The following is a 22,296-nucleotide window of genomic DNA, read 5'->3' as shown; positions in this document are numbered from 1 at the left end:
TTTGTAAGAAACTGCCACAGTGTCCTCCAAAGTAGCTGTAACCATTTTGCATTCCCACCAGCAATGAATGATTCTTCCAGTTCTTCTCATCCTTGCCAGCATTTGTTGTGGTTGATGTAGATTTTACCTATTCTAATAGAGGTACTGTACTATCTCACTATTGCTTTAGTTTTAATTTGTGATTTCCAATTGAAATGAGTATGATGCCGACCACCTTTTCATGTGCTTATCTGTTATCCCTAAACCTTTGGCAAGATGTCCAATCACATCTTTTGTCTACTTTTTTCTTACTGAATTATAAAGCTCTTTGTATATAGTGTACATAGTCTTTTAACACATATTTGTTTTGCAAGTATTTTCTCCCAGTCTCTGGCTTCTCTCTTCATTCTCTTAACAGTTGTTTCATAGAGCAGAAGCTTCTAATTTTAATGAAATACAATTTATCCATTTTTTTCTTTCATGGATTATGCTTTTGGTATCTAAAAATTCAGTGCCAAACCCAAGATCACCTAGATTTTTCTCTTAGGTAGCCTTCTCAAAAGCTTGCTAGTTTTATTTCTTATACTTAGACCTATGATTCATTTTGAATTAATAATTGTCAAAGGTGTAAGGTTAATACTAAGGGCTTTTTGTTTGTTCATTTATTTGCATGCAAATGCCCAATTGTTCCAACATCATATTACATAATCATTCGCTAATTTCAGGAGATGGTTTTTTCTGATGATTATTTAGGAACTTTCTATATAAACAATGATGTCATCTGCAAGCAAAGATGGTTTCACTTCTGCCTATTACACATATTTTTCATTTCCTTCGCCCTATTGCTTTAGGTTAACTAGAACTTCCAGTATAATATTTAGAAGTGACTAGAGGCGATATCCTTGCCTTTTTCCTGGAGCGTGTGATAACTATGGAGTTTGTGCATATGTTCTTTTTCCCATTAGGGAAATTTCCTTTTATTTCTACATGGTTAAGATTTTTAGCTTGAGTGTTGTATTTTACCAAATGCCTTTGATATGGCAGTATGATCGTGTGATTTTTTTCTTTGTTAGCTTGCCAGTGTAACTAGAATAAATTAATTGATTTAAAAATGTTCAATGAGCTGGGAATGGGTGGCTTACAACTGTAATTCTAGCTACTTGGGAGGATTGTAGTTCGAGGTCCCCCCAGGCAAATAGTTCGCAAGATCCATCTCCAAAGTAACTAGAGCAAAATGGACTGAAGGTGTGGCTCAAACAGTAGAGGGTCTGCTTTGCAAGTTCAAACCCCAGTCCCACCAAAAAAAAATTGTTGAAGAAGACTTGCATGCCTGTAAGAAATTCCATTTGTTCATGTCGTATAAATAGTTTTATGCATTGTTGGACCCAGTGTGTTAATACTTAGGATTTTTGTATGTATATTCATAAGTGACTTTGTAGTTTTTCTTTCTTGTAATGCCTATATCTAATTTTGAGATTAGAGTAATGCTGTTTCCATAGAATGAATTACAAAGTGTTCCTTTGCTTCTATTCTCTGGAACAGATTGTAGAAATTTAATATTATTTCTTCCTAAAATGTTTGATAGAAAGTACTAGGAAACCATTTGGACCAGGTGCTTTCTTTTTTGGAAGGTTATTGATTATTGATTTATTATCTTTGATAAACATAAATGATTCAGATTATTTCTCCTTTTTTGATAGTTTGTTTTTCAAAGAATCGGTCCATTTTACCTAAGTTACCAATTTTGTGTACATAGAGTTGTTTATAATATTTCTTTATTATCTTTTTTAATGTCTGTGGGAACAATATAATGATAGCTTTTTTTATACTGGTGATTTATATCTTTATTTATGTTTGTTTATTTATTTATTTATTTATTTATTTTTGATTATCCTGGCTAGAGGTTTATAAGTTTTATTGATCTTTTCAAAGAACAGCTTTTGATTTTATTTTACTTTACCAATTTTCTATTTATAATTTCATTGAAATCTATTGAAATTAAGATCTTTTTCTTTTGTTTTTAGGTTTATATTGCTCTTTCTAGTTTCATAGGGTGGAAGCTTACATTACTGAATTTAGACTTTTTTTAATATACAGTAGACCTTTGGTATCTGTAGCCATATAGTTCCAAGGAAATTCCTTGAGGAAAAACTATAAATGTTCAGGATGCATTGAGTTCAGTAATCTAAAAACTTTACCTATACTGTGCATACAGTAGATCTGAGTATTTGTAATTTGAAACTGCATGGATTGGGCTACATTACCATCTTAAAAATTACTGTAATACATAAAAGTTACTGTAGGACACATTAATACTGCTCACCAAAAACTAGATCTTATTTCATGCTCTTTAATACTGTGCATGCTTGATTCACTTTTCCCATAACTTTGCTGAACTTCCAAAAAACAGACATGTTGTTCTTCAACAAATCTAAAATTTTCACTTTATTACTTAAATTAAGCAAATTACATGCCCTTTTGGGTTTGGGAGGATTACCATAACTTTTACCTTGCTTTTAGAAAGCTATACAATATATCCTGTGGGTGTATGGTTCCAAGGAGACTGCCATTGAGGAAAAACTGATTGTTCAGGATGCATAGAGCCAGTACTGTACTGCAGAGGCTTGATTCATTTTACCCATGACACTATACAACTTTCCTTTAAAGACTTTCAGCAAATCTAAAATTTTCACTTTATCACTTAAATTAAGCACATTAGCTTTTTCTAATTTGGGAGCACCATTTGCTTTTTTGGGAGGCAGAGTTTCACAAAATTAAGCAGGGAAACAAAAAGCATATCACATAACTATTTAAACACAACTGATGATACTGTGGAACTCACTGAGAACTTCTCTGCATCTACTGAGCTGCATAATATGCACATTAGGATTTAAAAATCTTTGTTCTTAAAATTTCTTTCCTAAATTATTTTTTGACCACATTTGATCAAAAAACAAATTTTGAAAATTCTATTTTTATTTAGTTCAAAATATTTAAAAATTTTTCTCTAGCCTTCTTTGACCTATGAGTTATTTAGGTGTATTGTTTGATCTCCAAAGATTTGAGGATTTTCTAGTTTCCTGTTAATAATTTCTAGCTTAATACATTGTGTGGTTTCTATTCTTTTAAATTTGCTAAGGATTATTTTATGTCCCAGAATATGGCCTGTGTTGGTGAATGTTTCACTTGAGTCTGAGAAGAATGTGTATTCTTCTGCTATTGAATGAAGTAGTTGATAGGTTCCAGTTACAGTCAGTTGATTAATAATGCTGCTTAGTTCAGCCATATCTTCATATTCTGCCTATTGACTTTGTAAGTCATTATTTGAAGGATAGTGAAATCTTCAACTATAGTAATGGATTTTTCCTTACAATTGTGTAAGTTTTTGCCTAGCATAATTTGACATTCTCATGTTAGGTGCATACATTTTGAAGTCTGTTGTGTCTTGTTGGAAAACTGCCCCTTCATTATCATGTGGTTACCCCCTTTGATCCCTGATAACTTTCATAGTTCTGAATCTTACTGTCTGGGCCAAATTCAACTACTGAAGTAAGATTGGATTAGTGGTAGTATGGCATATCTTTTCCCCACCCTTTGCATTGCTTTACTTTATTGGAAATCAAACCCATAGTCTCAAGCATGGTAGGCAAGTGCTGTACCACTACCTTTCCCAGCCCCTTCTATCCTATTACTTTAATCTGTGTCTTTATTCTTAAAAAGGGTTTCTTTTAGGTAACATATAGCTGAGTCCTCTCTTAATTGATGTATTTAGATCATTCACATTTAGAGAAAATTATTGATATAGTTGGTATTAATATTGCCTTGCTCATATCATAATTTTTTTTGTTTTGGTTTATATAGATATTAATCTTTTATCTGCTATAAATTGTACTTATTTTATCTTTATTTTAATTTATTTAGTGTAATTCATTTAAAAATTACTTTTCGTTCATAGTTTGTAGGTATTTTGTCTTGGTTTGAAAGATTTTATCCATCCAAAAGTTATTTTTACAAAGTTCATATTTCAGTATTTTAAAATCTGTGCACATATTTTACTTTTAATTTTTTTATTAATTATTTTGGGGGTACTGGAGATTGAACTCAGGACCTCATGCTTGCTAGACAGATGCTGTACTACTTAAGCCATTCCTCCAGCCCAGTCTATGAACATATATTTAAAATCCATCTGGAATTCTTTGTTACAGGATGTAACAATTTTAGAAGTAATTCAAACTTTTTTCTTACGTGAAAGAATAGGCAGTTGTCTCAGTATTATTTACTAAATATTGTAGTCTTCACCACTGATTTGAAATTATACCTTTACTATATAATAAATTTGCAGATATACATAGTCTCCTTTTGTCCTCTCATCTTCACTATTTGTTTGATCTATGTGTCCATGCCTGAGCTGATATCATGGTATTTTAATTATTGTAATATATTATCTGGCAGAGAAAATCCTACTTCATTCTTAACTTTCAAATTTTGCTTGGTTATTTTTAAAATTTTTTTTCTTCCCAGTGATCATCATTTAGGTTCATAAAAATTTAATTTGGATTTTTATTACTGCTATTATTTACTTTATAAGTTAATAATTGATGTCTTTATGATAAATTTGCTTCCAGTTATAAGACACGTCAAAGAGTACAGCGATGCAATTTCTTCCTTTAAGGCATTCTAGTACAGTAGAGATACTGTATTCTTTTGTGGCCAATGTATTTCAGTGCTATGACATACCTAAAATATCCTTTCACATATTTTTCTGTTTTATAATATATTTGCTCTCATTACCTTTACATCTATGCTTCTTATCCCCTTATTTTACCTCATGTCTATCTATTTTGACAACCTATACTCTTTATATTTCCATTTACTCTATATATTCTTTTTATTGTGTATTATTTTACTAGAATATTAAAATCTTCCCTTGGCCCTTTATCTTTACTTTTCCATGAATAATCGCTTTTCTCTTGCTTCTGTGTAGAGAGTACAGTATGCTGAAGACAATTTAAAATTTCTCTATTGATTCAAAATCTTGAAAAACTTTAAGATCATTAGCATGGTAATTGACTCAAATACCAACATATTTCAGCTCTGAGATAATTATTGTGTCACATAATATATATTATTATTTTATCATTTCAGTTAGAACATTCAGTAATATTTTCTTACAGTGTAGCTTGAAGGTAAACACTTTCTGGTTTAATGTAAATTAGGGTTAAATCAATTTGTAAATAAATTGAAAACATGTAACTAGTTCTAATCAAAAGGCTAACGATTAAGTCATTAAATATTTCTATAGGATTAGGAGTCTTATCTTGTCTAAAAGTCCAGAAGATTATTTCTGGTCCTTGAAATTACTAGTTCAATTTTAATGTTTATAAAACTATATTCAATTATTTGTAGGGATTTAAAAAAAATAATAGCTGACATCTCACCAGCAAAGAAGATGTGACAAACCACTCTAATATTCAAATTGTTTATAATAATAATAAGTTGTCTGTTTTGCTTATGAATCTGCAATTTGGGCCAGTTTTGGCGGGGAGTTTTGTCTGCTCAATGTGTTTTCTGATGTGATAGCTCAACTCAAACTAGAGGTTCCAATGAGAGGTTCTTTCTCATTTACATGGCTGAGGGAAGTGGTATTGGTTCTTACATCCTCCTTCTTACATGGGCCTGTCTGTGTGACAGCCTGGTGTTCTTCACAACATTTGATGGGAGAGTTCCAAGAGTGAAACATCCCACAATACAATGTCCCATGAAACAGTAAGTGGAAACTGCTGTTTTCTTAAGTCCTGACCCTGGAAATACACTTAGCCGCTGTCTGCTGTCTTTTTTTTTTTTTTTTTTTAAAGCCAATATGGAATTCATCTTTTTATTACCATATTATTGTTGTACTGGGGGTGCATTGTGACATTTACAAAAGTTCTTTTTTTTTTTTTCTTTTATTATTCATATGTCTGCTGTCTTACATTGAACAAGCTGTCACTGAGCTCAGATTCTAGAGGATAGAGGCCTCCAGCTCTACGAGAGGGAGGAGTGTTAAAGAAATTTGGAGCCATATTTTCAAACCGGAGATAAGGGAATTTGACTAAATTATTCTTACTTGGTAAGGCTGATTTGCTCCAAGTGGGAAATAGTGTTAGCATTTTTGGTTAGTAATATTATTCTCATTCAGATACTGTTGTTTAGTACAAATATTTAAAAATACTTATTATTTAAGACTTTTGGAAAAAATTCCCCCATGTAATAATGTGAACATCTTGCTTTGAGGTCACTGTAAACATTTGAGGCAGGTGGGACAGGGAGGAAAGTAACAATATTTCACAAGTTCCCGGTGTTTGCTCAGAGCAGTGTTTCTTTTGTAAGAAACATTTTATCATTTTTAAAAAATTTCTTTTATTCATCTGTGCATACAATGTTTGGGTCATTTCCCCCCCCCCCCATTTTATCATTTTAAAATAAATTTAGTGAACCTATTTTTGGTGGTCATTTTTTAAAGACAGTTTTCAAATGGCTAAATTTTCCAACCCATCGCTAAACACTAAGTTTGATTTTCAGGTTCTCTGTTAGATGTAAATGCATCTCTTGCATATAGGCAAAGTATACTGGTGATTTCTTGATGGTTTGAAAGTCCATTGCTTGAGAAGAAATTCCATCATATACATACATATAATATGGGAGTCTTTTGTTTGTTTGCTTTTGCAGATGCTTGCCCCTACTTTTCAAAAGTTTTCTGTGTTGGTTGTAAAAAACCAAGGTGGGGAGTAATATTACAAGTTGAATAGTAGTATGAATATATACCAGAAGTCTGATTGGCAACAAGTTTTATTGATGAGATTAACATTTGGTTGTAGAGGGGCTGATGCTGAATAAAATCTGATTATTTTTGTTAGATAATTTCTTACCTATAGACTTAAACTGTCAATTTAGTGTCTATTAGTTAAACTTTGTTAAAATATATACATACTTGTTTTTCCCTTCTTTGCAAATTGAAAGGAAAAGATGTATTATTTCTCTGTTGAATGTTGGATTATGTAGGAAATGTTTGTGAACAATTAAAAACAAAAAACAGTTCCTGTGGATGTTTTATATAGTATTTTGGCATTTGTATTGATAGTTTAAAATTCACTTCCAAATAAAACTCCCATGATGCTAGATTTGATGTGTACCCAATTTGAAAAAGGGTTGATTGGCACCTATAAAATCATTCCTCATGTGAGGAAATATAGTAATCTTAAAATAAATTAAAAAAATACATTTTGAAAAGTATGTTTTGAGGCTTCTAAAACAATCCACCAGTATTTGTAAGATCTATGTTAAGAAATCTAGAAAACTCTGATAAAGGAAATCAAAGAAGATCCTAATACATGTATATGGGTAAGGAGGCACAAAAATCATGATCCATGAAAGAAAAAAATGAGTAAGTTGTACTTCACTTAAAATTAGGAGCTTCTGCTCTGTGAAACAAACTGTTAAGAGAATGAAAAGAGATGCCACAGACGGGGAAAAATATTTATAAAACACATATCTGATAAACGATAGTATTTATAATATACAAAGAACTCTTAAAAACCTCCTGGTTTGAGAGCTATATGTGGTAGTATGGGCCTGTAATTCTAGCACTTGGGAGACTAAAGCAGCAGGATTGTGAGTTCAAGACCAGCCTGGGCTACATACATAGTGAGATTGAGGCTAGCCTAGATTACATAGCAAGACCTGTTTCAAAAATCTCCTTCCCTAGGACCAGGAACTAGAGAAAAGGTTAGATCAAAAAGAATTAACCTAGAAGGTAACACCCATGCACAGGAAATCAATGTGAGTCAATGCCCTGTATAGCTATCCTTATCTCAACCAGCAAAAACCCTTGTTCCTTCCTATTATTGCTTATACTCTCTCTACAACAAAATTAGAGATAAGGGCAAAATAGTTTCTGCTGGGTATTGAGGGGGGGGGAGCGGGAGGGGGTGGAGTGGGTGGTAAGGGAGGGGGTGGGGGCAGGGGGGAGAAATGAACCAAGCCTTGTATGCACATATGAATAATAAAAGAAAAAAAAAAAAAAACTCCTTCCCTAAAAAAAAAAAAAGCTAGAAAATGGACAATGGGCTATGGACCTATTATCCCAGCACCCAGGAAACTGAGGCCATCAAATGCTGGCAAGTCTCATTCATTGCTAGTTGGAATGCAGAATGGTACAGGCACTTTGGAAAACAAATGACAGTTTCTTACAAAGCTAAAACAGATTCTTAACATAAGATCAACAGTTGTGTGCCGGTATTTGCCCAAATTAACTGATTTATGTCTACACAAAAGCATACACATGAATGTTTTTAGGGAAATAACTCAAAGGTCCATCATTGAATGAATAGATAAAGAAACTAGTGTACATACATATTTTTCAAAGTTGTAACTGCATAGATTTTTAAAGAACTATTTCATGAGCTACATGATTATTACATAACATTTTCACAGATGATTATTAAAACAAACTCTACCGAATTGCACTTACTAGGCCCACAGACTTTCTTTGCTGGAAGAAACTTTAGAACATCAAGTTCCTCATTTTACAAATTGATAAAGAGTGAAATTTAGAGAGAAGTTAAGGGATTTGCTCATAAATAGGTAGTAAATTGTAAAACTAGGGTTAGAAGTCAGATCTTTTGATATTATAGGGAACTTACACAGAAAAGCTAAATATAATAAATTACTTGTACACTTTAATAGTGACTATTGATAATACAATCATGGCCCCTCAGCTTATCCTTTGGGCTCAAAATTAAGATAAAATAGTTTAGATACCTGGAGGAAATGTGAAGAGACCAATTAACAAAACAAACTGGTGAACAGAAATAAAGGCAAACTCATGAAGTGTTTCTAAGTTTCTCAAAAATAGGTACTAAAAAGTAGAGTAAATGATTTATTTTCTGATAATTACACATTACTCAATTCTGCAAGTATATGTCCAAGTGTTGGGACATATTGTCCAGGAAAAGTATGATTATTAATATTTTGGCTGTTTTTGCTTTTGACTATTTTAGATAGTGCTGTTATGAACACTGGTGTATGAATATCTCTTCAAGTGCCTGATTTCACTTCTTTTAGGTATTTACCCTAAAAAAATACTGGAATGGTTGAGTTACGTGGTACTTTAATTTTTTTGAAAAACATCAAGCTATTTTGCACAGTGCCTGTACCATTTTATATTCCCACAAAAGTTCCAATGTTTCTATATTCCTATCAACACATGTATTCTGTTTTTTTCCTATAATCATCCTAAAGAGTGTGAAATAGTGTTTCATTGAGTTTTGATTTTTATTTCCCTAATTCTTAGTAATGTTGAACATCTTTTTATGTGCTTATTGACATCTATGAATCTCTTTCTGGATAGATGTCCTTTTCTTGTTTTTACTTATTTGTTTATTTTTTGTTGCCATAATTGAATTACTTGAATTCCAGTTGAATTACCTCCTACTTACTCATTTGTGGAAACTTTCTTACTTATTTTGGATATTGGCCCCTTGCTATTTTATGTTATAAATATTTCTCCTTCTTTACTATCGTTCTGATACATCATTTACAGTGTAATTGATTTAAAAGGTCATATATATATATATATGTGTGTGTGTGTATATCTTGAAAGTATAATTGTGTGTGGGGGTAGCGGGGATCCAATCCTGGGCCTCATACATGCTAGGCAAGTGCACTACCACTTAACTACATCCTGTCTTAGGTATAATAATTATTTGCTCATAACTGACTCTGCCTCTCTATTACCACTTAAGTATATAGAATTGGAGAAAATATTTTTTTCCGCACATGACATTTAATTCCTTTATTAATTGCCCCTTGTTTGGGGGGTAGTTACCTAGTACACAACTTAGTATAACCTACACAAACACATTATGTGTGCTCTTTTACCTAAGCAATTTTTTCTTAAGCAAATTATATGAATATATTATTTTAAACAAAAATTAGAATCCCTATTTGTGACCTCTGCAATGTAGCAAATCTTAAAAGTGTTCTCTTACATAATTTTTAATTGTGACTTTGAATGTTTGGTAGGACTTACCAAAGATTTTGTCACCTTTTACATGCAGCTTGACAAAAATATGATATTTTCATCCATATAAAAATATAAGATAGTTATATATCTGATTGCAAAAGATATTATGAAGCTTGAGTCCTATAATCAGTTGGAGATTTTCTAAAATTATTAAAGGATGTATACATGAATTGATGATGTGTAAATGAAATAAAAAGCCTAAAACTTGAGGTAATTTCTGTGTGGTGAAATGGAAAGATGCTCACATAGAGGAGTTAGATTCTCTGCCCATTTTACTTCCAACTTAATATTTCTATCTTAACCATTCAGACCTGTTCAGTTTTATAAACAGGATAAAGACTAAACTAAAAGCAATTAAAATAACCATACAAATCATTTTTATTTAAACTACTTTTGGCTTGAGCTTGGATTAAAGAAACTTTTTTTCTTTTAATTGAGATTTTGTCTCCCCCTTTCTGATGCCATCGTTTTGGAATCAGCATTCCAGAACAGTTGATACAATTTTACATGTTTTTGCCTGATCATGACAAACCAGCCACTGTACCCTCAGAGAGAGCATACAGTATTTATCACTGGTGGCCTTTCTATGAGAAGAGAGCCTGTAGACTGCTATAAAGTGCTGCCTGTTGAGAACATTAAATGACTCTGCCAAAAACTCAGCAGACAGAGCTAATTGGGAAGAAAAAGGACTTTTGTGTCCTCTGTTTCCTTTCTTTTTTATTTTTAATAAGACAGATATTGTTAAAGTAGCCTGTTTATGTTAGATTTGTCTGCTTCTCTTTTTACATTGCATGGATCATTTTTTAACTTAACGTCTTGCCCCGCAGGTTGTTGAGCACATCCACATGGAGGTTGGCACAGGACCAAACTCGAGACACACAAGTTATAACAGTTGATGAAAAATTGGTAAGGATTTTCTATTGTATGCTGCTATGATTCTGCCTTCAGGGATATTTTTGTATAATAGATATTCAGTACAGCAGTCTGACTTCTTCTAGGAAATGTTTTAAGTTTCTAGGTTATATACAAACCTTAAATGTTTTCACAAAAGAATAGAGATAATTTGTGTTGGCTATTATGCAAATATTGTCATATATAAATATTAAGAAATTAAAGTTATGAAGAACTTCTATTTTTGTGAAACACTTTTAACTGGAACACTTTTATTTTTGTAATGATTTTTTTTTTTTTAATTTTCTCAGTTACACTGCTATTTAAGCTGTAAGAAACTTACCAGTAACTATCTAAAATTAAGTACCTTGGGTTTTCCTGGAACCATGCAATATTGCTGTTACTATGTATATGTGTGTATGTGTTTAAAGGCACACACACACTGTCTGTGTGCATATGAGAGTTAAATTAAAATGAACAGTAAATGAGTCTTTTTTTTCGGTATTTATACTCATATGTGCAATAGCATAAATTTTTTTGATGTTTCCAGGACATCTGACAGAAATGTATAATCATTTTTATATCTAGTATACTATTATCAAATATACGGGATTGTTACTTAACTAGTCCTTTTCTAGACAAGCAGTCTACCACGGAACCACACCCTAGCACTACTTCTCTTGTAATGGTATAGTCTTTTATTACTCAATAAGTGCAATCTAAATAATAGTCATACTTAAACATCTGTTTGTGCCATTAAAGATATAGGTGGATAAATAAATAAGAAAGTGCGCAGATAGAAAAACAGAGAACTCGTGTCTTATGTCTCAAGGTGACTGTTTTAGCTTCACATTATCTGTTAGGCCTATCTTATGACATTGCCATCAATCCTGGTCTAAACTACATTATGTTTAATGAAGATTGCTGCAGTAGTCTCATAATTGATCTCCCCATGCACTTTAATCTTCCTCTGATTTATTTTTCCCTGGATAGCCAGAATAGTTGTTTTAAAATGCTGGTTTTGTCACCCTCTTATAAAATCCTTTAGTGCTTCCCTATTGCCCTCAGAGTAAACATTAAGATCCTAACATGGCCTTTGAGGTCTTCCATGATTGAGCTCTTGCCTTTCTCTATAGGTTTATTGTACAGCACTGTCCAGTATATACACTTTTATACAGTGTTCTGTGCTCCAGCCACACCAACCCTAGAACTTGCCTCAGAGTTCCTGTTCACGTTATCTAGATGCTGTTTACCAACTTCTAGGTCTTCATATAGTCACCATCTATTTATTCTTCAAATGGTAGACACTACTTGCTTAGTCAAGTGTAAAAGAAATGAGAGCATTGTGTGTGAGTAATAAGAATTTTACATCTCATGTGTGTACTAGTCAGTTAAGGTACTATTATTTTAATATTTCCTATGACCATCTCTTTTAAACCCCAAGAGATTGACTTATTGTTCCAGTATTAAGATTTACACTCTATAAAGTTCTCACATTTTACAGAATTCATTAATAATGCTTCTTAGGTCTCTTTTGATAGTTTAAAGAATGAGTGAGTCAGCCAGTAAACATACTGTTCTAAAGAAAGTGCTATGAAATATAACAGAAAATTATAAAGAGTAGGAGTGGTTTAGTGTTGTTTTTAATTATCATATAATCAGTTATGTACCTTTAGATTTTTGTTGTTCTTTATAGATTTTCTATAGCATTGTTATTTTACTTGATATTAGTCAAAACAGTATGTTATTGTAGCTGAAATAAATTAAGGTTCCGTATGTGATTATGAGGAACAGTTTTAATGCTTACTTATAGTTATATCTAGTTTTTGAAGATGGGTCTTAGGAATGCAAAACTAGAGAATAACTTTATATGTTACCTACTAATGTTACCAAAACCACTTATTTTTGTTTTAAAAACCTTTTGCTCCAGAGAAATCTTACACAAGAATGTAATAAGTAATAAAATAAATGAAAGCTGAACTGCTAGAGGGTAAGGGTTGGGAACAGGACATGCCAGAGGACTTGTAAGTCCTATTGTAGGCTTCTGAGGGGACTTCATGAAGTGAGATTTGGAAACATAGTTTAATCTTCTGTCCTTTAAAAAAAAGAAATTAGACTGAACAGCTAGTTCGCCAACTTTGGCTTTAAACATTTCCAGGTTACTGACTTTCATTTCTTTGTGAGCCTACTCTTCATAATATTGATCATCCATAATTATTAGAAAGCTGTTTCTTTGGAGAGATAATAGTCTTCAGCATAATGATGATGGAATGATTGTAAAGTTATATGCAGAAAAGTACTCCTCATCTGTACCTGTGCTATATGCATAATTTAACTCTCATGCTCTAAATATAAACTCATAGTCCTAAATTTGAGTCTAAAAAATATAAAGTTTCTAGGAGAAAAATCCTTGTAACTTGAGTTAGACAAGTATTTTAACACCAAAAGTTTTATAAATTTTTTAAAAATTTAAAAATTGGGGATAGAAGCATCTATTTATTCTGGTGATGATGCATGCCTATAATCATAGCTACTTGGTAGGCAGAGATAGAATAGTGATTTGAGGTCAGCCTGGGCAAAATTTATGTAGACCACTAAGCTGGCATGATGGTGCATGCCTGTAATCCTGACTATTCTGGAGGTAAAGGTAGGAGGATTGTGGTCTAAGACTGGTCTGGCCAAAAGTGGAAGACCTTATCTGAAAATAAACTAAAAACAAAAGGACTAAAGTCAAGTGGCCCTGCATTCAGTCCCCAGTACTGCCAAATACACACACACACACACACACACGCACGCACGCACGCACGCACGCACGCACGCATGCACGCACGCACGCACGCGCGCGCACGCAAAATATGGCCTAACTCGTAATTAACGACTTCTGCTCTTTGGAACTCATTGCTAGGAGAAGGAAAAGAAGTCACAGATTGAGATAACTTATTTGCAAAATGTATCTGATGAAGGAGTTACCTCCAGAAAATATAAACAGTACTTATAAAAGAAGCCAGCCTTAAGAGGGTACAATCTGTATGCATGTATTTGACATTCCAGAAGAGGCGAAATTCTAGGAATACAATATTGCTCAGTGGTTGGTCAAGCTGGATGTAGGTCAGGAGGGGTTAGTTGTAAAGGGACATAAGGAAATTTTGCTGAGTGTTATGTTTTTGATTGAGGTAATTCTTTTGCCAAAACCCATATTCGTGTTAAGAAAAATCACACCACAGAACTGTAAAAAGCGAACTTTCCTGTTCATATTGTGTCAATTTTAAAAGAGGGATAAAAGTCATTTCTTAATTTTGATGTTAATTTTTTTTAACACTATCCATGAATTTTGCTGTTTTCCTCATGACAGTTTTGAGTATAATGAATTTGAAACCAACTCTTTGGTTCCTTGTGTTGATTATTAAAGGATGGTCTACAGAGGTGCCTAAGACATTTCTAGGAGGTCCACAAAGTCAAACTATTTTCATAATTAATATTGTCTTCATTTGTCCTTCTCACTGTGTTGACGTTTACACTGATGGTACAAAATAGTCATGGTAAAACTGTTGGCACCTTAGCACAAATCAAGGCAGTGATTTATTAGTCATACTTCTCTTCCTTTGAAGTCAAGGTTAAAATTAAAAAAAAAAAACAAACCCTGGTTTTATTTGGTGAAGCAATTAATATTTTTAATTAAAGAAATCTGAACCCTGTGTAAATCTTTTTATATTCTTTGTAGCAAAACAGAAGTATGCATAAAACACTTCTGCTACATACCAGCATACAGTGTATTAAGGAAAAAATCTTTGTATGCTTTATAGTAGGTGTTGCAAACTGAATTAGCCACTTTTTTCATGGTACAATTTTTAATTGAAAAAGTAACATGATAAACTGCAGTTATTCAATCTTTAGTACATGGCAGACATTTTCTCAAAAAATGAACCTACCACTTCAAGGAAATATTGCCTGTGGTAAACGTCAAGCTTTCAAGTGAAAATGAGAATTTTTGTAGAACTTGATACAGCCACTGATTTGATTGAGTTTGAAACTTTCTTAGTTAAAGACTGTTAAAGACTATTGTAATGGGATTGGAGCTAACATTAACAAATGTGGTATATTTTTTTTGAGATCAGTAATAAAATATGTTAACACTTAGAAAATGTACATATCTCTCTAAACAGTATTTTCTATATGACCAACGCATGGGTAAAAGTTTTATTTAAAGTGCAAGATAGAACATAGAACAATGAACTTTTTTTTTTTTTTTTTGCGGTGCTAGCAATTGAATCCAGGACCTTGCACCTGGTAGGCCAGTGCTGTACTACTGAGCTACATCCCCAGCTCAACAAATGAACTTCAACCACATATGAAAGTATTCAAACTATTAAAGTTTTGCTTTTTCTAACTAGATGTCTGTATTTTGATATATTTTCCTCATTTATTGCACTCAAAATAACCTAGCACAATAGTTTGCACGAACAGATGTTATAATTCATTTGTCTTCTACGAAGCTAGACATTAGAGGTTTTAAAGCTGCAAATTTGTGATACTCTTCTCACTTGAGTTTTTAGCTTTTGTAAATATATTTTGCATTAAAATACTGTTTATATTAATATAATAGGCTTAGTATCTTAAGGATGTTTAATTTTTCCTTTATTTGAATTTATTATATAGTAAATATCTATTTATCTCATGTAAACAAAACCTTGTTTTGTAACTTTTAAGAGTGTAAAGGAGTCTTAAGACAAAAAACTAATATTCTCTTAAGTCTCCTCTTTTCTGGACTAAACATCCCAGGCCTTTGATTTATTTCACATGAGTTTCAGGTAATTTATCGTCTTGATTTCCTTCCATTTTCACTGAATCTCTTTAAAATGTTGTTGCCAGGATTCCTTATGCTATTGCAGATGTGGTGCAGGGTATGTGCAGTATGAATTATTGCCTCTATTCCTTTTAATCACCTCACTTAAAATTTAGGCTTATTCTTACATGGATTTCATGCAGAGCTAAAATCTTAGATAACTTTCTGTGTGTACTGTTATCAAGTCATGTTCTTTTCTCCCATCTTGAACATATGCTGTTTATTATTTCTGACTGTTATTCTCAAATTCACTCAGAGGACATGTTATCAAGTAGTTTTTTGTTTTTAGCAGTTGCATCTTAGATGTAGAATTTACTACATAGAATATAATAAAGGAATTTTCATAGTGTTTTGTGGATGTTAGTACTTTATAAGTACAAAGAAAAAATCGTTTTCTTCTGAGTGTCACTTCTGTATTGGCAATATGTATCCTGTCCTTTCTTTAGGCATAGAATGTGGAAGGGGAAGAGTGTGTGCCTAGTATTGTTCTAGTGTAAAGAATCCATTCTCTCATTTTGGAACTATATAAAATTGGCTTTGTTAAAAACAAGTCTTCAGGAATAAAATTGTAGTAATTCTTGGATTACCATTAATAAGAATTTTATGTCAGAGCATATGGAAAATTTTTAATCAGTCATTTGTAAGAGCGTCTTATGTGTTGTGTATAAGCTGCTAGCTAATCTTTTCACTAATGAGAATTAAAATATCCAGAGTAGATGATAGATCTTAAAGTAATCCTGTAAACTTATACTTAGAAGCACAATGTTTTGTTTTGTTTTTACATAAAAACATTTTTGTGGGTTGCACTGTAACTATTTCCAAATATATGATACTTTCTACAGATAATAAGGAAAGCTTACTAATGGTTGTTTGCTTGGCCCTTGGTTTTTGTTGTAGGAGGAGCTGTGCCATGGAGGTTGGGTGAAGAATGTCTTTGCCTTTGTGCTTTATTAAGAGAGCAACTTTTTCCCCTTTTATGCAACCCCCACCCCAATCTCCTTTCAGTATATTTGATGAATACCCATGTCCAATGAACATGTTGTCTTTTTATATTTCTTTCAACTATACAAAAGAGAGAAGTTAAATTTGCAGTGTTCTTTAAAGATTTTGAGTAGATTCTCTCCCCAAAGATAAATAAATTAAACCTACATAGGTGTACTTTTGATTTGCTTTGTAATCATTTTTAGTACCCACTTTTAGTATAATGAATAGTTATTTGTCACAATTACCTTATATTAACTATTTACTATTGCATTAAAAGTATTAATAAAAATAGAGAAGTACTCTCAAAGTGTAAGAAGTTTCGATTTATTTATGAAAATAATGTAAAATAAACTTCAACAGCTTGGCCATTATATATTACTTTTGTAAAATTATATTGGCTGTCATTTCATTTATTTATTCAGTACATGCTGCTGCATAATTAATGTGTCACTATGCTTCTGTATTTGTATTTACACTTTAAATTATTTTAACTTATGTACTTTGCTTAAAAACTATTAAGCAACACCTGTTTTAATGTTTGCAAAGGTATTGTGGTTAGTTATACATGTATCCTCAATTTAAATGCTTGTGGAAAATGAACCTTTTTATTTGGCAGTTTATAAATCTTAAATCTTTTTGTGCTACATAGAGTGGGGAAAGGCAGCTATTATTTCAAAGGTTTTTGAGAAATTATAGTCCATTACTATTAATGTAAAATTCTAGCATTTTGGTCATTTTTAGTAATCTCTATTTCCTTTATAAAAATTAGGTGTGTGGATAAAACAGAGTAAGTGTGCTGAATGTTGCCACATTATTTTATTGGTTAACAATTTCTTCCAAATAGCAATAAAACAGTAGTTAAAGCTTTATTACTTGGAATAAGTAATTGCTATTTCATTAATAATCACATGGTGCTAGCAGCATGTTTAGGCAATGAGGTTTTAATATTACTGTGCAAACTTAAATTAAAAACTGGCCATTAAGAGGTGACCTGAACAAAAAGATAAACTTCAGTTAAAGGCTTACATTTACTTTGACTGTTTGCTTTTTTTTTTTTTTAAGGGGTCAGTTTTCTTTTGGTGAGATTACTTTCTTTTGGTGTATGGCAGTGCTATCTCTGCTAGATTATAAGAAGGAGTAGTGTCTGCAATTGGGGTTATACAGCCTCCTAGCATCTCAAGTGTCTGTTTTGTCTGGACTTTACTCACGCAGCATTCTTGTGCAAAAATTTCAAGGCTTTAGTCTGGAGCACTGGGTCAAAGGATATGTCTCTTTGAAGGGTAGACAGGAGTTTTTTTATGTTTTATTCACTAAGTAGTATTTCATTTTACATCAAAGAATAGCAGCCTTTGAGAACCTACCATGGTGGCAGTTTAGCATGTGGGATTTTTCTTTAAGACTTTCACTAAATATGGATGTTTCTTCAAGATTTTCAGCCTACAGAATGCTTATTTGCATTCTTTTACTTCGATAGGACTATTAAAATTAAAAGAGAAAAAACATTGATAATAGAAATTAATTTGCAACAAAGTTTATATTTTCAAAACAACTGTAGTGTTTTATAGTGTACTTCCTTGTGAATTGCTATGCAAGATACTGAAAAAAATCGATGAATAGCTTTTAAGATTACAGCGATACTTTGATTACAATTCTAGGGAAGCAGTAATGATTAATGATTTTGGAAATATAAATTTTATAGCGAAGTAGCTATCTTTTCATCAGCTTTTTTATAGTGTATTGCGCATGTGGAGGGAGAGGAGATTGAGTTTGAAAAATACCAATGATGCCGACAATGAATAAGATTTAACTAAAAGCTACAAGGAGAGGTTCTTTTTTCTGTACTCTTTGCATAGGTTAATCAGTAAATGTATTATGTGCCAGTAATATTAACCATATAAGTGGTTGATTATATTTTTAGAACATTTTTAACTTGCATTTCATATTCCTATCACATGATTTATATACTTAAACATATGAACTAATATTAAAATAGTTTTGTTTTATAAAACATGCTCTGAAATTATCAAAAATGTATCTAAATAGAAATATGGGGTCATTTAAAATAGAAATGTTTCTACTCTTAGTAATGGCATAACATTTAAAATAAGTACAATTAACTATTATATTTCATTTAACAATAATGGTCACTAAACAAGTCAGATAACTTATCATATAGAGTTATTTCTAGGTAAAATTCTGCAGATAAATGCAGAACCTTGCTTTTGTTTTCTGAAATAAACACCTAATTAAAATAAGTTATTTTTACATATTATCAGGCTGTATAAAATATACTTTTAAAATATTACAATGAAAGTGAAAGTTAAAAATAAGGCTTTATATGCAAAACATTAAAATTTAAATAGAGAATTATCTTTCTGTATTTAAATTATTTAAAGAACAAAAGATCTTTCCTCTACAGTATTCAGCCATCTCTATTATCTGTGATTCTTCAGCAATTAAAGCAGATTTATTTTCCTCTTTGTTCCTACTTGGAATACTTAAACAATGCTGAAGAATTGAACTGACTGGAATGTTTTATCTTTCAAAAGCTTTAAAGTTCTATGTACCAATTAGCAAAATACAGTAAAGGTTTAAACTGTTAATAGCCACAACATCTTTAATGCATAGACCTGTAGTACGCTAGGGCTGTATAACAGTTCTCCATTGTATGTCTCTTTTAAGGAGAGTAACTGTGTCAGTTCTTTTCTTGCTTTACTACCTGCTGAGTATGGAAATTGTGTGTAGTACTTGACACTTGCTTTCAAGAATTTAAAATTCTTGCATGTTATTAGGTAGGAGCTTTGCCTCTCAATAAAGTAGAATTGATCATTTATTTGGATCTTATATAGTTTTTTGTCATTTTAAAAATTATACAATTCATATGTGAAAATACATGATTAGTCTGTTATCTCCTTGCAAATTGCTTACCTAATTTTTTCATTTAACTAAATATAATAATCTAGTCATTAAATTTATATTAGAGTATGTAGACACCAAATGCAGTAAGTTTTTATTTTTGCTTTTGTTTGATTTTGATTCCTTTATAATAGAATTTTTAGAGTTACAACTTTTTTAATTGGCCAACTTGCCAGATAATTTCAAAAGTTAAAAATTCATCCAGATACCACCATCAGTTTGTTAAAGCCTCATGTCCTCCATTTTATAGTAAGTTCTTGGTGAAGGTAGAAGTGAGAGGAGGTAGAAAAATAAAAGCATGCTTTGGTGACAATTGTTTTTTCTTTTCTATGTCGTATGTCTTAGGGAATAGAATTAAAGCAAAGGAAATGAGGATGTAGACCTCAAAAGTCTAAGAGTGGCAAACTTTGATTTTGTTTCTGTGCTTAGGATTTCTAATTTTATATGACCTACTCTCTGCTTTGATTCTACTCTATGAAATATCATCTACGAGCTTGCAAATACTCATGTGTTACAGAATGGGTAAGTTTTTAAAAATAGGGCAGTGATATGTAAGCTGTACTGTATGCAATGTACTATGTATCCACAAAACTGTGTCTTTATAAGCCATACTTTTCTAGAAATGTGTGAATAGGGTTTTTGTTCAGTTGCCATTCCATGTTTAATACTTCACTTCTAAAGGCTTTCAGTATATTTCATGTTAGTTAATGAGTTTTTTAATTGTAATGCTCCAATAAAATAGACATAAAGGCAATTTTAGTTTTCACTAAGCAGCATGTAGGGCTCAGAGAAACACTGAATGTTGGGCTGAGAATGCTAATTTAAATTGAAGAACTAAGGATTCGATTAGTTTGCTGATTTACATCTATTACAGTGACTACTGAGTATATATCATTATAATTAAAATCTATCAATGAGGAATCATTATAAACCTCACTGAGTAATGCAATAGTTGACATCAAAGAATTAAAGCCAAGTTCCTGGTTTAGTAAGCATTATAATATATTAAACATTCAAATATGGCTGGTATTCAGAGATTAGAATATTCAGAGATTAAAACTCCTATAAAGGCTGGTAGCTTTCATCTGAGACAGCGTGTAGCTGCTTGTAAAAATCCATTGAGAGATTTTTTTTTTTACTTATTTCTTACTTATAACATAAAATGTTATTGTACTTTTTTATTCATTCTCTTATTTGATGTTTTGAGTGCCTACTATATACCATAGTCTAGGCCCTATGATGCTTGGAGTTTATTTTCTCATATGTAAGCATACACCAACTTTATAAATAAGATTCATTTCTTAGATTAATGGATATTTTAGAAAAATTGAAGCTAGGTGATAGGATAGAGAGTAACTAGGGATTAGGAAGGATAAAGATTATTTAAATAGGCAGTCAAGAACACCACTTTGAGATTGTGTGATATGTGAACTAAGATACGAATGATAGGAAAGAATTGGTTATGTGAGAGTATGAGGAAAGAAGAGCATTTCACATAGAGGAAAAAGCTAATGACCAACCGAAAGTGTAAACTAGCTGGTAGTAGTCAAAAAAAGCTAGGACACAAAAAAGGGGAGGAATGATCTAAAATGAATCAGAGATACAGAGGCAGGGGTTGGATCTGATAAGAAGACCTTTTACTTCCAATGGTAAGAAGTTTAAATTTTATTTTACTTCTAATGGGAAGGGTTTTCAGTAAAAAAGTGATTTCATTTGATTTATTGATCAGAGAAAATGATTATTAGTTTGTTACTAATGTTATTTTCTCAGACACCCTTCCTGGTTTTCATGAAATAATTTTTGTGTTTTTAACAAAGGTTCCTATGTAATGTTTATAAGTGATTGAATTCTTAACTTAAAAGAACCCAATTTTTTTAATCTTCACTTTCTAAATTTTTTATTTATGGTAAAACAATTTGATGATTTTTTCATTGAAGAGTTTGAATTGCTTTTTTTTAGTCTTTTTTTCCTTACTTTCTTTTCTTTTCTTTCTCCTTTCTTTCAAATTTGATTAACCCCAGGGCTTGCTAAGCATGCTCTACCACTGAGCTATATCCTCAGTTCATGAGAATGCATACTGGGACCTAGAATCAAATTCATCCCTTTCTAATTTCCTACTCCCAGCTCTCCTCTTTAATCCTGCAACAGAGGTGATTAGATAATGAGGTTTGTCAATATTGGTCTAGGAAGATTAGAAAGAAAAAATATAATTGAGAGATCTGCTGTCCATCCGGTAGGTGCTGACAAGCCCATACGTTTAGGCACTAAACCTTGCTTCAGACAGTGGCATAGCTGGTGGTGATCATTGTCTCTCTTCATATTTACTTTGACTCTACCTTTCTCTCTGTCTCTTGGAATTTGTCTTCACAACTCTTTGTATAGCTCTCTCCCTTTGTACTTGGGACTTTCTGTCCCTCTTTTACTGACTATGTGGCTGGCAATCATCTCTCCCTCTCTGACTGCCCAGGCTCCTGTGCTTCCCTCCTCTCCCACTTTCTTTTTTCTACTATTACTTTCTGTTGCTACCCTTTCACTTCTGTCATTGTCTAGTCTGATTCTTTAGGTGTCATCATTCTTTTTTCTACTTCCCCATCTCTTCTCCCCTTGTTGTTTCTCCATT

At 32.1% G+C, this 22,296-nt stretch overlaps 1 protein-coding gene across 1 annotated transcript in view; it reads left to right on the top strand.

Annotated features, from left to right (window-relative positions):
• Ndufs4 (NADH:ubiquinone oxidoreductase subunit S4) overlaps positions 1-22,296 on the top strand; it is a 93,417-nt gene that overhangs the window by 21,419 nt on the left and 49,702 nt on the right. The window contains exon 2 of the mRNA XM_020171994.2: positions 10,870-10,948. Coding sequence (XP_020027583.1) covers positions 10,870-10,948 — 79 coding nt within the window. The remainder of the gene's footprint in view (positions 1-10,869; positions 10,949-22,296) is intronic.

This window comes from Castor canadensis, chromosome 6 (genome assembly GCF_047511655.1).
Source record: "Castor canadensis chromosome 6, mCasCan1.hap1v2, whole genome shotgun sequence".
Lineage (NCBI taxonomy): Eukaryota > Metazoa > Chordata > Mammalia > Rodentia > Castoridae > Castor > Castor canadensis.
Note: the sequence above shows the minus strand (reverse complement) of the source record. Positions and strands in the feature narration are given on the sequence as shown.